General features: G+C 40.1%; 2 protein-coding genes across 3 annotated transcripts in view; both read right to left on the bottom strand.

The window, feature by feature from the left end:
• The window catches only part of CDH8 (cadherin 8), a 363,158-nt gene that overhangs the window by 193,501 nt on the left and 152,843 nt on the right, over positions 1-16,814 (bottom strand). For both annotated transcript variants that reach the window (XM_060130251.1, XM_060130250.1), the window contains exon 3: positions 1,293-1,412. In XM_060130251.1, coding sequence (XP_059986234.1) covers positions 1,293-1,412 — 120 coding nt within the window. The remainder of the gene's footprint in view (positions 1-1,292; positions 1,413-16,814) is intronic.
• LOC132509332 (cleavage and polyadenylation specificity factor subunit 6-like) lies at positions 13,743-15,602 on the bottom strand. Its single transcript, XM_060130252.1, has one exon. The coding sequence runs from the start codon at positions 15,560-15,562 to the stop codon at positions 13,907-13,909; it is 1,656 nt and encodes a 551-aa protein (XP_059986235.1). The 5' UTR covers positions 15,563-15,602; the 3' UTR covers positions 13,743-13,906.

Below are 16,814 nucleotides of genomic sequence, written 5' to 3' on the forward strand. Positions count from 1 at the left end.
CCTCAAAATTCAAAGCTGACTACCTCCTCTACCACTTCCCCAGGGTCATCAAAGAGCACAAATGAGATGAAGTTTATGGCAGACTTCCTCTTTCACTGAGGAAGAAAATGTAATTATGCCCCTAATTAATGTATTTTATAAGAGCTCTTTCCTGTTTCCAAATCTAAATTCAATTTTAAGCCATGACCCATTTATGTATAAATGTACTTTTTCCTCACTTTTAAATGCATGAGGATTTTACTCTTTGAATTAGAAAAAAGTGAGGAGAGGCTTTAAAATTTTAATTTAATTAATAATTGACTTAATGGTAAGACATGGAAATTCATCTCAATATTGCTGAAAACTCATGAATCAAAGAAACAATATGTGTATGTGCCCACATACTGAATTTTTCTATTTGGAGGTCTGCAGACAAAACCACCAGATACAGAAGAAAAGCACACACAAAAGATGGTGTTATATATAATAACTGTAAAATGTGCTATAAAAAAACAAGAGGATAAGTGTGACAAAATGGCTTACTCTCTTACCTCATTGTTAAAATTAAACAATAAAAGATATATCTTCATTTACAAAAACTATCATTTTATGAAGTTATGTTCCAAATCATTAAAAATAGTTTTTTTTGTTTTGTCTTATATTTTAAATAACTTATTTCCTGTTTGCTAAAATCTATACCATTGGACTCAGGATACTGGTGGGGTTTAATATTGGCAAGAATAATAATATCTTCATAAGACCTCTAGTGCATAGATATCAGTATCCTGTTTTACAAATGAGGAATCTAATAGCAAATGTAATAATATCCACACATGGAATGATTACCACATGTCGTGTACTGTAGGTTTAATATTTATTGCTTCATCTGATCTTCATCATAAGGCTATAACGAAGGTTCCACAGCACTTTATAGATGTGTGAGCTGAAACTTAGAAAGCTTTATCAATGTTACTTGCCAAGCATCATGCAGCCGATAACTAACTGTATTTATTCTTAAATCTGATATTTAAGTCTGCCTGCTTTATAAGCTCATTTTCCCAGGGATGAACAATGGTGCCAGGCCATCTGTTAAACAGGTGATACTCTACAAAGGATCTGCAATTCATTTTAATATGTATCAAAATGATCATCAGGCTTGCCATGTACCTCCCATTGCACAGGAATGACACATTCAAAGGTTATTGATAGGCAGTGAAGTACTTAACCATAACATTTCATAATCCACATCCCAAGAAAAGTATTCTCCTGAAGCAATGACATGGTAAATAGAATTCAAAATTTAGGCCACAAACCTGTTTCAGGCTCAATGGAAAAATAAGGTTGCCCTTCCAAGATACTATAAACCAACTTCGCACTGTTTCCATAAACTGGGTCATCAGCATCGGTAGCTGTTACATTAGTGACAGACGTACCTAAAAGAAAGAAAGAGAGAAAATAATAATTAACACGTCATTCTTTGCCAAGAACTAAATTTTGTCAAGCATATTATACAGAAATCCATGTGTAGGAATAAGAAGGAAAAGAAATCATTTTAAAAATATGGAGATAAACTACTCTATCGTAACTTCAATGATATACAAACCTTTTAAAAGAAAGAGTACTGCTAGGTTAGAGTACTATATAAAGATAGCTCTTTTAGAATTGGTATTATTTAAGATTCCTTTGTAGTTTTCATTTAAAGATATCTATCAGATTCATGTGGGCTTAGAGAATATGAAAAAGATACATATCAAAGAAATATGAAACATAAGGTTAATAATATGATGGATATAACATGTAGCACTTAAGTTTTGCAAAAGCACAACTGAATGTACCTGGAAAAATTGGCTGCTGAAAAAAGTTGTGCAGAAATATCAAAGGAATATTTTATCCCATTTTATTTAATTGCTCAGAATATAAAATTATATTGGAACTACCAAGTAATCAACATGTTTAGATAATTGGGCCTATGGATAACAGAATCAAAACCTTAATTTTTTCCCAGATTAATTTTCTATTTTTATTCACTCATTCATTTAGCAATTGAACACATTCAGCTTGCCTGATACAAAATATATATATTACAACAAAATCTACACTCAAGAAGCTTACAGTTTGGTGGTGGGAGGGAAGAGGAGGGAAGAGATAAATGTACCTAGACATTCAGCTGAATGCAATAGCCCCAGATTTGGATCCCTCACTTAATCCAGCACAGACTGGATACGGTCAGGGACAGCTTTCTGAGAGGCAGTGCATTTGAGTGGAATTATGAAAGACAGGTAGAGTTTAACCAGGAGAAGAAGAGCAGGGGAGGAATTCTAAACAAAAGTCAAGCATAAGTAAAAGCAAAATAGTCTGAGAGACTGAGGGAAATTCTGGGAATTGCTGAAAGTGGGGAGAAATTGGAGAAGTCTGGTGTGGGAACAGAATCATGTTCTATGAGGGCAGGGTCAATGTCTTCCTCACCCAGTAAGCATCAGACATATAATTATCGAACATATATTTGCTAACTGATGGACGAATGAATAAATTATCTGATGATTTCATGACAAACGGTAGGTAGCTATCACAAATGAGTTTCCTAGAAATAGATTCTAAGATGAAGATTTCTTGAATTTTTACTGAAGAGTCTCTTTGATCAACATCTGTGGGAAAGTGAAAAGGACAAGTCTGAGCAGAAGGAACACTTGGGCAATGATGCAGCTACAACACAGACCTCAGTGGTCTCCCCTCTAGAGCTGGAATAGTCATTGAGGAGATCCATCCAGGACTTTATCCTCTGGCACTGACCAGTTATTGGCTGTGGGAACCTCCCTGAGAATGGAGGCTTGGCCCTGGTGCAGGGAGCTATCTTCAGCTGAGGGATCATCAGCCCTGAGCTGTCAATTGTCAACACTCCCAGCAGCTTAGGGAAGAGTGTTTTAAACCTGAAGGGAGTTGAGGGTGGATCTGAGCAGCATTTCTCTACGTTTGCTGAAACAATGTAGAGCCTTTGCAAAATCTTGCCAATCAAAATCTTTCTAAAGTGTTTTGAATTACAGTCACTAGAGAGGACAATGTAATGATATTTGTCAAGCAGTTGATTGTCCTGTAAAATTGGAATTTTTACTCAGAATGATGATTCAGAGGTGCTACAAAAGTCTACAGTCAGAAATAAAAAAATGCTCTGAATGTCAATTGTGTAATACATTCCACCAGATACTGGGAACGGTATCAAAAAAATAATTAATAAAGACTCACTTTCAAAGGTAGCTCATCAACGAGCTGGTGAAATGAGGACATGAAAGTACAGTATTTGCAGTTATTTGAATATTGTGTGGGATGGAGAAGAAATGGAGGAAAAACATTCCAGGTGAGAGGAGGATAATAAGATAAAAGTGACTAGATTTTTCTAGGAGGAGAGATGTCTGGAAAAGCCAGCCATTAAAGCTAAGGTTGGAGATGCAAGCTGAGAACAAAATACAAGGGCACGTGAATGTCAAGATGGGGAGAGTTGGCTTCATCCTGCAGGAAAGAGAGAAAATATATCAGTTAGGGATCAACCCTAGGTAGAAGGCTCCTACATTAGTGCTTGCAGATTCAGTTGGAGGCAGAGATATAGAAGATTAGGTGATCAGATGAGTTACGTGATTTACAGCAATAGTCCAGTTAAGAGGTGACAAAACATTGACACTGGGTAATGACAATAAATATGGGTCTCAACGCTTATTTTCTTGTTTTGGTCCTTGCATTAAGTTTATCTAAAATGTTCAACTGGGGGTAAGCTGAGTAAGATTTTAAAAAATGAATTGCAAGAAAAAGATTCAAGAATTACTGAAAGAAGTGAGTTCAGAGACTGATCAGAAAGGGTGAACTCTTCCATGCAGAAGACCACGCAATAACTTTTTTGTTTTCCTTTGTTTTGTTGTGTATTTATTTAGATTTCTTTTAGGAGAAATGATCTTCCCCCATTATGAAATAACATATTATCAGGAAAATAAAGTCAAGCTCTGTAATCTGTATCATGCTAAGTTAGTCAGTGTGAGCATTTTGTACCAGGCTCTGTTTAGGCTGGAAAAAGAGAAGTGACAAAGTAAAAACTTTCTGTCATCAACAAATTTACCTTCTAGTGAGGGACTCTAAAATTAAGAAATGTCTTCACAGAGGAAAAAAAAAAAATCTAGATAGTGTCTGAACAATGACAGTATCTCTGCATATATTTGTGGGGTGAGTGTATTTGGACAGAGTAGCGTGGGGTTAATAGTTTCATAGATGGAATAATTCCATATGGAATGTTCTGAAACAAGTACCTCTTTCTCTTTGGACCAATCACTTAACTTGTCTTAGCCCCAGATTTCAAATCTACAATGAATATTAGAGTTACTGTGAGGGTCAAGCAAAATAATATATGTAGGGGCTAGAACGGAAATTACCACATGCTAAGCCTGTGAGTATCACCTCTGCTCATGGATTAGAATCTAGCTCTGAAAAATATTTAGATCCCTAGGGTTCCTTTCAGATCTGTGGGTTGGCAATACAGGGATGAGGGTGGGATACTTTTTAAAGTCTTCTCAGGCAATCTGATGTAAAGCCAAAGTTTAGAACAACTGGAGTGGGCACCAGACTTTTAAAATTTTAACTTCACTCTTCTCCATAGAAGCATTAATTTCTACCCTGATTACCGTGAAGAACTTTTGCTCAGATTTGTATATAAAATGAAGTAATTTTTAAACCACTCCTACTGCATAAACAGTCATGGAGATTATTTCTTATTAAATAGAAGTTGGGGGGCTTCCCTGGTGGTGCAGTGGTTGGAAGTCCGCCTGCCAATGCAGGGGACACGGGTTCGAGCCCTGGTCCGGGAAGATCCCACATGCCGCGGAGCACCTAGGCCCATGCGCCACAACTACTGAGCCTGAGCTCTAGAGCCTGTGAGCCACAACTACTGAAGCCCACGCGCCTAGGGCCTATGGTCTGTGACAAAAGAAGCCACCGCAATGAAAGCCCGCACACAGCAACAAAGACCCAATGCAGCCATAAATAAATAAATAAATAAATAAATAAAAATTTAAAAAAGAAAAAAGAAGTTGGGGATAGTTCCTTGAGAATTTACTGTTACAAGACTGATGAAGATTACATCTATTTTCATTAGTTAGTATAAATTTATATTATCTTATTATGAGAGGACTCCTATCACATTACCTAACATTGAGGCAAGAGTAGGGGACCATTTTCTCCATCATTTACACGCTCTGCTCTGTGATTCAGTTTTTTCACATACAAAAACAATAGTTTTTATTCTTCAAACCTCAAAGTTTTATGTGAGGATCAAATGAGATACTAGTAAGTAGAGAGCAGTGGCTGAGAAGATAAATTTGAAGTCAAACTGTCTCTAACCAGAACACCTGTTTTATATTCCATCCTCAACTTTTACTAGTTCTGTGTCCTTGGCCAAGTAACAAAAACAAAAAGATTCCTTAATCTGTAAAAAAGGAAGATGACAGTAATTGTTATATCCTAGGTTTATTGAGTTAATTAAATATAATAATTTATGCAAACAGTATAGAAGAGTTATTTACTCAATATTTCTGAGAGCTTATGTCACTATAATTACATGTACATTATGTGTATCTACATGAGAGATTGAATAATAAACTAGTCTTTTACAATTTTAAGTGGTGGTGGATGTTGTAATTTATAATTAAGTGTAGTGCTGCCTAGTCGTTATAATAGTAGCTTATTTCCGCTGGAGAGGATGTGGAGAAAAGGGAACCCTCCTACACTGTTGGTGGGAACGTAAGTTGGTGCAGCCACTGTGGAAGAAAGTATGGAGGTTCCTCGGAAAACTAAAAAAAAATCACCACATGATCCAGCAATCCCACTCCTGGGCATATATCCAGACAAAACTGTAATTCAAAAAGAGGCATGCACCCCTATGTTCATAGCAGCACTATGCACAATAACCATGACATGGAAACAATCTACATGTCCATCAACAGAGGAATGGATAAAGAAGATGTGGTACATATATAACAATGGAATACTACTCAGCCATAAAAAATAATGAAATAATGCCATTTGTAGCAACACGGATGCAACTACAGATTATCATACTAACTCAGGTAAGTCAGAAAGAGAAAGACAAATACCACATGATACCACTTATACATGGAAATTAAATATGACACAAATGAACCTATCTATGAAATAGAAACAGAATCAGGGACATAGAGAATAGACTGGTGGTTGTCAAGGGGGAGGAGGGTGGGAAAAGCATGGATTGGGAGTTTGGGATTAGCAGACGCAAACTATTATATACAGAATGGATAAAAAACAAAGTCCTCCTGTATAGCACAGGGAACTATATTCAATATCCTGTGATAAACCATAATGGAAAAGAAAAAAATAATAGCTCATTTCCTTAAATTTGGAAGAGGAAACACAAAAAGGTATTCTCAAATGTATCAATATGTTCTTGTCTTTAATAAGAGAGTGACTTAGAAAACACACACACACAAATCTCACATTCTCTCATCCAGTCAATTTGCTCTGTGGTATAAAATTGCTGTGGGTTCAAAAATACAATGTATTTTGATGTAGCCAGCACAAGACCAGGCACTGGACACATCCTCAATACAAGTTTCTCAATGTTATTTGAGTGAATATCTCCCATATTTGAGTGTCATATCTCCCCGTCCATGCAAATCCCACACGCTTCCCAAGAAGAACCACTGGGCTGCGGACTGTAACAAAGCTAAGACAAGCTTTTACCCACATCCTCCTCCAGGATATTTCTGCCTGTTGTCTGGCTTCCCAGGAAATCCACATCCTTCAACTTCAGACACCTGGAAATGCAAAGGCAGCACTACTTTCTGTCAAGGATGATATTTCTCCTAATAGTGATTCAAGACTGTTGATGTACCTGTACACTGGAATAAATGTGTGCAGAGGTTTTGTGGATGCATTTGTCAAGTGATTACCCAGAGGGGGAAAAATGGATGCTTTGAGGTTAATCTTACAGCAGAAAAGATTTCTAGTCAAGCTGCGGTATAGGCTTCTCCATGGAAATGCATGCAGAATGCAGACCACAGAGGCAAATTGAAAAGTGTAAACCTTGAGGGATAATGTTTCTTCAAAGCGGCAAGTGTTGGTGTGTGATAAATAGGACCCTGAGTAATACCCAGGAAATATAACAACAGGATTCTCTGTTTGTGTTTTCATTTGGAACTGTTTTTGTCCCTTTGTCGAGGATACAAGAGACTCATTTAGCTAGTGACTATAAATTTGACACTGTGCCATTTCTTCAAGAAAGCCCCTATTATAATCCAACTTGATGCTGATCCTAATTATAATAATATAGCTGTTGTATTTCCAGCTGTTGTCAATAAAAATGATCCCTGTCACCACAATTCATCCTGCTAGTATCAATTAAGTGTGAGCATGTCAACTCCAAGGTGAATTCTGCTTTTAATAAACCCATTTTTCTGCATTTAGCTTCTTGGTTAAGTGCAATTTGCCAAAGTGCTGCTTGGATTTTAATTAACAGAGGGCTCCAGTATCGTTTGCCTCTTGCCACACCTGAAAGTCCCCTCCCATTAGCAGCAGAACCTACACATCTGCCCCCTATAATGACAGCAAACACTACAAGAAAAATTAACCATCAACAATTTTACACTGTCAGGTTAGAGGTTCCAGTTTGCTGACAAACTAAGATGAAAGGTCTTCCGGAAAATAAGATGTTGGGATTTGGGTAGGGCAGCTCTGTTAGCTAGGCTCTACTTCTTTATGCGCAAGACAGCACACCAATTCTGCACATTACTCAGAAAGAAAAAATGCTGGTGCTGACACACTGAGCAGAAAAACAAAGGTTTGGTGCAGCGCGAAAATGTGAGCATTGGAAAAGCTAAAACTCTTACGATTAGAAGAACACAAGCCCCATTTGCAAAGACTCATTTGCAATACATTTTCAGAGAATAAGCATTTCAATAGCAAGTGAAAAAATAAAACAGCAGAACCTTTGCAATAGCTGAAATTCAGAAAGGTATGCATTACTGGCCCTCCTAATATCATCTTCCAACTTTGATTTGGCCTTTTGGCTACTCTGATCCAAGTTCAGTATGTACAATACCCAGAAAGAGCGTCTGGCATCATCATCTGAAAATATGTTACTTAAACATTCAGACTTTCCAAAGATCAGAGGCCTAACAGGTCATAGCAACCGATGCAAACGCCTCCATTATTTTAATAAAACTAAACCCTCAACCCATCTTCCCTCATCCTCCTTATTAATTCCCCCGAGTAGTAGGCAATATAAGACGTAATGGGGAACAGGTGTTGCTAATGACAACCCTTTTTGGTTGTTGAATAGCAGGGCAATAATTTCATGATACCTGTGTAACTTGTTGACTGACTAGAAGCTGAAGCATCTGGCCCTGGAAGTTTTAAACGTGTCATGCGAAATCCATTTTTTTTTTTTTTTTTTTTTTTTTAGTTTTATCAAACCATGCTCTGGGGTTATTCTGTACATGACTGGCATGCACTTTTAGAGGTTTTTTTGGTTTGTTTGTTGTGCACCCCGTACCCCACCCGCAATTACAACACAGCACAGACCTAGTGCGCTTAAGAAAAAATCTGAGGGGAGAGAGGGGGAAGATGGCGGAAGAGTAAGACGCGGAGATCACCTTCCTCCCCACAGATACATCAGAAATACATCTACACGTGGAACAACACCTACAGAACACCCACCGAACGCCGGCAGAAGACCTCAGACCTCCCAAAAGCCAAGAAATTCCCCACGTAGCTGGGTAGGGCAAAAGAAAAAACAGAGACAAAAGAATAGGGATGGGACCTGCAACAGTGGGACGGAGCCGTGAAGGAGGAAAGGATTCCACACACCAGAAGCCCCTTCGCGAGCGGAGGCTGCGGGCGGAGACTGCGGGTGGCGGAGCGGGGGAGCTTCAGAGCCGCGGAGGAGAGCACAGCAACCGGGGTGCGGAGGGCAAAGCGAGGAGATTCCCGCACAGACGAGCGGTGCCGACCAGCACTCACCAGGCCAAGAGGCTTATCTGCTCACCCGCCGGGGAGGGCGGGGCTCACCCGCCGGGGAGGGCGGGGCTGGGAGCTGAGGCTAGGGCGTCGGTTGGAGCGCAGGAAGACGACTGGCGGCGAGAACACAGCCTGAAATGGTTAGTGCACCACGGCTAGCCGGGAGGGAGTAAGGGAAAACTCCGTTTCCTGGTGCGCGAGGAGAGCGAATTAAGAGCGCTGCTTAAAGGAGCTCCAGAGACGGGTGCGAGCCGCGGCTAACAGCGCGGAGCCCAGAGACGGGCATGAGACGCTAAGGCTGCTGCTGCCGCCACCAAGAAGCCTGTGTGCGAGCACAGGTCACCTCCCTTCCGGGGAGACTGTGCAGCCCGCCACTGCCACGGTCCCGGGATCCAGGGACAACTTCCCCGGGAGAACACACGGCGCGCCTCAGGCTGGCAACGTCACGTCGGCCTCTGCCGCCGCAGGCTCGCCCTGCACTCCGTGCCCCTCCCTTCCCCCCGCCCCCACGGCCTGAGTGACCCAGAGCCACCCAATCAGCTGCTCCTTTGACCCCGTCCTGTCTGAGAGAAGAACAGACGCCCTCCAGCGACCTACATGCAGAGGCGGGGCCAAATCCAAAGCTGAACCCTGGGAGCTGTGCGAACAAAGAAAAGAAAGGGAAATCTCTCCCAGCAGCCTCAAGAGCAGCGGAATAAATCTCCACAATCAACTTGATGTACCCTGCATCTGTGGAATACCTGAATAGACAACGAATCATCCCAAACTGAGGAGGTGGACTTTAAGAGCAAGATAGATTATTTTATCCCCTTTTCCTCTTTTTTTGTGTATGTGTATGCTTCTGTGTGAGATTTTGTCTGTATAGCTTTGCTTTCACCATTTGTCCTAGGGTTCTATCAGTCCGTTTGCTTTTTTTTTCTTTTTAAAATTTTTTTTCTTAATAATTATTTTTTAATAACTATTTTATTTTATCTTACTTTATTTTATTTTCTTTTATCCTCTTTCTTTCTTTCTACTTTTTCTCCCTTTTATTCTGAGCCGTGTGGATGAAAGGCTCTTAGTGCTGCAGCCAGGAGTCAGTGCTGTGCCTCTGAGGTGGGAGAGCCAACTTCAGGACACTGGTCCACAAGAGAGCTCCCAGCTCCACGTAATATCAAACAGTGAAAATCTCCCAGAGATCTACATCTCAACGCCAAGACCCAGCTCTACTCAATGACCAGCAAGCTACAGTGCTGGACACCCTATGCCAAACAACTAGCAAGACAGGAACACAACCCCAACCATTAGCAGAGAGGCTGCCTAAAATCATAATAAGTCCACAGACACCCCCAAAATACACCACCAGACGTGGACCTGCCCACCAGAAAGACAAGATCCAGCCTCATCCACCATAACACAGGCACTAGTCCCCTCCACCAGGAAGCCTACACAACCCACTAAACCAACTTTAGCCACTGGGGACAGACACCAAAAACAACAGGAACTACGAACCTGCAGCCTGCAAAAAGGAGACCCCAAACACAGTAAGATAAGCAAAATGAGAAGACAGAAAAACACACAGCAGATGAAGGAGCAAGATAAAAACCCACCAGACCTAACAAATGAAGAGGAAATAGGCAGTCTACCTGAAAAAGAATTCAGAATAATGATAGTAAAGATGATCCAAAATCTTGGAAATAGAATAGAGAAAATGCAAGGGACATTTAACAAGGACCTAGAAGAACTAAAGATGAAACAAGCAATGATGAACAAAACAATAAATGAAATTAAAAATACTCTAGAACGGATCAATAGTAGAATAACTGAGGCAGAAGAACGGATAAGTGACCTGGAAGGTAAAATAGTGGAAATAACTACTGCAGAGCAGAATAAAGAAAAAAGAATGAAAAGAATTGAGGACAGTCTCAGAGACCTCTGGGACAACATTAAACACACCAACATTCGAATTATAGGGGTTCCAGAAGAAGAAGAGAAGAAGAAAGGGACTGAGAAAATATTTGAAGAGATTATAGTTGAAAACTTCCCTAATATGGGAAAGGAAATAGTTAATCAAGTCCAGGAAACACACAGAGTCCCATACAGGATAAATCCAAGGAGGAACACACCAAGACACATATTAATCAAGCTGTCAAAAATTAAATACAAAGAAAACATATTAAAAGCAGCAAGGGAAAAACAACAAGTAACACACAAGGGAATCCCCATAAGTTTAACAGCTGATCTTTCAGCAGAATCTCTGCAAGCAGAAGGGACTGGCAGGACATACTTAAAGTGATGAAGGAGAAAAACCTGCAGCCAAGATTACTCTACCCAGCAAGGATCTCATTCAGATTTGATGGAGAAATTAAAACCTTTACAGACAAACAAAAGCTGAGAGAGTTCAGCACCACCAAATCAGCTTTACAACAAATGCTAAAGGGTCTTCTCTAGGCAAGAAACACAAGAGAAAGAAAAGACCTACAATAACAAACCCAAAACAATTAAGAAAATGGGAATAGGAACATACATATCGATAATTACCTTAAATGTAAATGGATTAAATGCTCCCACCAAAAGACATAGACTGGCTGAATGGATACAAAAACAAAACCCATATATATGCTGTCTAAAAGAGACCCACTTCAGACCTAGAGACACATACAGACTGAAAGTGAGGGGATGGAAAAAGATATTCCATGCAAATGGAAACCAAAAGAAAGCTGGAGTAGCAATTCTCATATCAGACAAAATAGACTTTAAAATAAAGACTATTAGAAGAGACAAAGAAGGACACTACATAATGATCAAGGGATCGATCCAAGAAGAAGATATAACAATTGTAAATATTTATGAACCCCACATAGGAGCACCTCAATACATAAGGCAAATACTAACAGCCATAAAAGAGGAAATTGACAGTAACACATTCATAGTTGGGGACTTTAACACCCCACTTTCACCAATGGACAGATCATCCAAAATGAAAATAAATAAGGAAACACAAGCTTTAAATGATACATTAAACAAGATGGACTTAATTGATATTTATAGGACATTCCATCCAAAAACAACAGAATACACATTTTTCTCAAGTGCTCATGGAACATTTTCCAGGATTATATCTTGGGTCACAAATCAAGCCTTGGTAAATTTAAGAAAATTGAAATTGTATCAAGTATCTTTTCCAACCACAATGCTATGAGACTAGATATGAATTACAGGAAAAGAGCTACAAAAAATACAACATATGGAGGCTAAACAATACACTACTTAATAACGAAGTGATAACTGAAGAAATCAAAGAGGAAAGAAAAAAATACCTAGAAACAAATGACAATGGAGACACGATGACCCAAAACCTATGGGATGCAGCAAAAGCAGTTCTAAGAGGGAAGTTTATAGCAATACAATCCTACCTTAAGAAACAGGAAACATCTCGAATAAACAACCTAAACTTGCACCTAAAGTATTTAGAGAAAGAAGAACCAAAAAACCCCAAAATTAGCAAAAGGAAATAATCATAAAAATCAGATCAGAAATAAATGAAAAAGAAATGAAGGAAACGATAGCAAAGATCAACAAAACTAAAAGCTGGTTCTTTGAGAAGATAAACAAAATTGATAAACCATTAGCCAGACTCATCAAGAAAAAAAGGGAGAAGACTCAAATCAATAGAATTAGAAACGAAAAAGGAGAAGTAACAACTCACCCAGCAGAAATACAAAAGATGATGAGAGATTACTACAAGCAACTCCATGCCAATAAAATGGACAACCTGGAAGACATGGACAAGTTCTTAGAAATGCACAACCTGCCAAGACTGAATCAGGAAGAAATAGAAAATATGAACAGACCAATCACAAGCACTGAAATTGAAACTGTGATTAAAAGTCTTCCAACAAACAAAAGCCCAGGACCAGATGGCTTCACAGGAGAATTCTATCAAACATTTAAAGAAGAGCTAACACCTATCCTTCTCAAACTCTTCGAAAACATAGCAGAGGGAGGGACACTCCCAAACTCATTTACGAGGCCACCATCACCCTGACACCAAAACCAGACAAAGATGTCACAAAGAAAGAAAACTACAGGCCAATATCACTGATGAACATAGATGCAAAAATCCTCAACAAAATACTAGCAAACAGAATCCAACAGCACATTAGAGGATCATACACCATGATCAAGTGGGAAGGATTCTTCAATATATGCAAATCAATCAATGTGATACACCATATTAACAAATTGAAGGAGAAAAACCATATGGTCATCTCAATAGATGCAGAGAAAGCTTTCAACAAAATTCAACACCCATTTATGATTAAAAAACCCTCCAGAAAGTAGGCACAGAGTGAACGTTCCTCAACATAATAAAGGCCATATATGACAAACCCACAGCCAACATCGTCCTCAATGGTGAAAAACTGAAAGCATTTCCACTAAGATCAGGAACAAGACAAGGTTGCCCACTCTCACCACTCTTTTTTTTTTTCCCCATTAAACAGTTTATTACAACACTACATCTATTGTAATCAAAGTGGTGCTGTTTACAGACATTATCGTATGAACATTTTTAACAAGAACAAACTACTATAAAACAAGCATTTACTTGACGTTTTTTTTCCAATTGCTTGCACATTATAATGGCCAAATGTATATAACCAGTAATAAAGTTGCAAAAGCTATAACTTTTTAAATCACACAGGTTTCCTTCAAATAAAACAGGTAAGCAACATAAAAAATAAAAGTAGAGCTACTGGTTACCATTTATGCAGATTTGCTTTATTCAGATCTATTCCTGTTCATTTTATCCATGAATCCTTACAGGTTCAGTTCAATCACAAGAAGCAAACTGCTGGACAAGCGTCATTTTTCCCCCATGAAGACTGTTTTGTCTTGGAAGGTGTTCCTCTTCCTTCAGCTTCTAACGATGACGATACTCGCGCTCTCGGTCGCGCTCTCGATCGCGGTCCCGGTCCCGGTCCCGGTGTCTCTCTCGTTCTCTGCTTCTCTCTCTGTAATAATCATCATGACGATCTCTACTGCGGGATTTATGATGCCGACTCTTTTCTCGTGATCTACTATGATCCCTTTCTCTTGATCGTTCACGTCTTGATCCAGAACCATAAGACTTGGATTCAATTCCATGAAGGCAATCTTGCAAAGAGCTAATAAGAACTTTGCAACGATCATCAGCAGATACTTTGGATTGTTTAATTAAAGAAATTGCAGTTACCAATGTCTCAATAGCACTCCCATAATCACCAGCACTGGCATCAGACACAGCTCTTGAAATAGCACTGCTTGAGATTGCCCTATTTCTATTCATGATTTCTTCAAACTCAGCTTCACTCAATGGTGTTCTTGCAGTATCCATTTCCCTTCCAGGAGGCCCATAGTCACCCCTATCATATGGTGGAGGCCGGCCATATGGATCCGTTGGTGGTGGACCCCGGCTATCTGATGTAGGCATGCCGCTGTTAGTTGGTGGAGGAAAGAAAGCGGGGTTCACATGTGGAGCTGGTGGTGGGGCACCTGGAGGTGGTCCAGGAAGATGCGGAGGAGGAGCGAGTGTAAGGGGTGGCCCAAGAGGGCCAGGTGGGCGAGGTGGAAAGGGGCCTGGAGGTGGAGGTGGTCCCTGTTGTGGAGGTGGTGGACCAGGAGGGGGGCCGTAGCCTGGAACTGGAGGTGGAGGCCCAGGAGGAAGCGGACCCAATGGAGGCTGCCCAAAAGGTTGTCCAGGAAAAAGAACTGGTGGTGGAGGGCGATCTCCTCGATTAGGAGGCCCAGCTAAAGGAGGAGGCAGAACCTGACCAGGAGGTGGAGGACCTGGTGGAGCGGGTGGACCTGGAGGACCTAAGGGTGGACGTGGTGGAGTCTGTCCAGCTGGAAAAGGTGGAGGTGGCCCTCCTGGTCCTGCTGGCCCAGGAAATCTGTCCCCACCAGGAACAGCCCCTGGAAAACGGGCCCGTCCTCTACCACCTTGTGGAAAGGCTGCACGTGAACTGCCTCCCGGAGGACCAGCTTTACCTTCCCCAGACATTTGTCCTGACTGTGTAGTTTTCCTGGACTGCATTTCAAATTGACTCAGGAACTGTTTATTGCATGGAGTTACAACAGGATTCTGACCATGAAGTTCTCTTTTAGGCAACAGATCCATTAACTTTTTTGAGGATGCTTCAGATCCAACACCAACAAGGGCAAACCCCTTTGACTGGCCATTTGCCCGATTTTCAAAAAATTTTATCTCCAAAATATCATTTACGCCCAAAGAATGAACTGCTTCAGTTAAGTCTTCATCTGTTGTCCCCCATGTTAGATTTCCAATATATAATGCAATTCTCTTTCCAGTATATGTATAGACAACATTTGGTGCTGCTCCTTTACCCACATCATCACCAACAGTTGGTGGGAGAGTATCCATGTAATCCCGATCTTCTGGGGCATCTCCATTATTTGCAGATGGAGAGATGACATCATCATACAAATCTATCTGATCATGCCCACCATATTCAGCTTCCTGGTTGAACTCTTCGCCCACATCCGCGTAAATGTCTATGTGGTCCACACCGTCCGCCATCTTCCCTCGGCCTCGGCCGCCGCCGCTACCTCCTGCAGGCCCGCCCCTCACCACTCTTATTCAACATAGTTTTGGAAGTTTTAGCCACAGCAATCAGAGAAGAAAAGGAAATAAAAGGAATCCAAATCGGAAAAGAAGAAGTAAAGCTGTCACTGTTTGCAGATGACATGATGCTATACATAGAGAATCCTAAAGATGCTACCAGAAAACTACTAGAGCTAATCAATGAATTCAGTAAAGTAGCAGGATACAAAATTAATGCACAGAAATCTCTGGCATTCCTATACACTAATGATGAAAAATCTGAAAGTGAAATCAAGAAAACACTCCCATTTACCACTGCAACTAAAAGAATAAAATATCTAGGAATAAACCTACTTAAGGAGACAAAAGACCTGTATGCAGAAAAGTATAAGACACTGATGAAAGAAATTAAAGAAGATACAAATAGATGGAGAGATATACCATATTCTTGGATTGGAAGAATCAACATTGTGAAAATGACTCTACTACCCAAAGCAATCTACAGATTCAATGCAATCCCTATCAAACTACCACTGGCATTTTTCACAGAACTAGAACAAAAAATTGCACAATTTGTATGGAAACACAAAAGACCCTGAATAGCCAAAGCAATCTTGAGAAGGAAAAATGGAGCTTGAGGTATCAGGCTGCCTGATTTCAGACTATACTACAAAGCTACAGTAATCAAGACAGTATGGTACTGGCACAAAAACAGAAAGATAGATCACTGGAACAGGATAGAAAGGCCAGAGACAAACCCACGCACATACGGTCACCTTATCTTTGATAAAGGAGGCAGGAATGTACAGTGGAGAAAGCACAGCCTCTTCAATAAGTGGTGCTGGGAAAACTGGACAGCTACATGTAAAAGTATGAGATTAGATCACTCCCTAACACCATACACAAAAATAAACTCAAAATGGATTAAAGACCTAAATATAAGGCCAGAAACTATCAAACTCTTAGAGGAAAACATAGGCAGAACACTCTATGACATAAATCACAGCAAGATCCTTTTTGACCCACCTCCTAGAGAAATGGAAATAAAAACAAAAGTAAACAAATGGGACCTAATGAAACTTCAAAGCTTTTGCACAGCAAAGGAACCATAAATGAGATGAAAAGACAACCCTCAGAATGGGAGAAAATATTTGCAAATGAAGCAACTGACAAAGGATTAATCTCCAAAATTTACAAGCAGCTCATGCAGCTCAATAACAAAAAAACA

This window comes from Lagenorhynchus albirostris, chromosome 19 (assembly GCF_949774975.1).
Source record: "Lagenorhynchus albirostris chromosome 19, mLagAlb1.1, whole genome shotgun sequence".
Lineage (NCBI taxonomy): Eukaryota > Metazoa > Chordata > Mammalia > Artiodactyla > Delphinidae > Lagenorhynchus > Lagenorhynchus albirostris.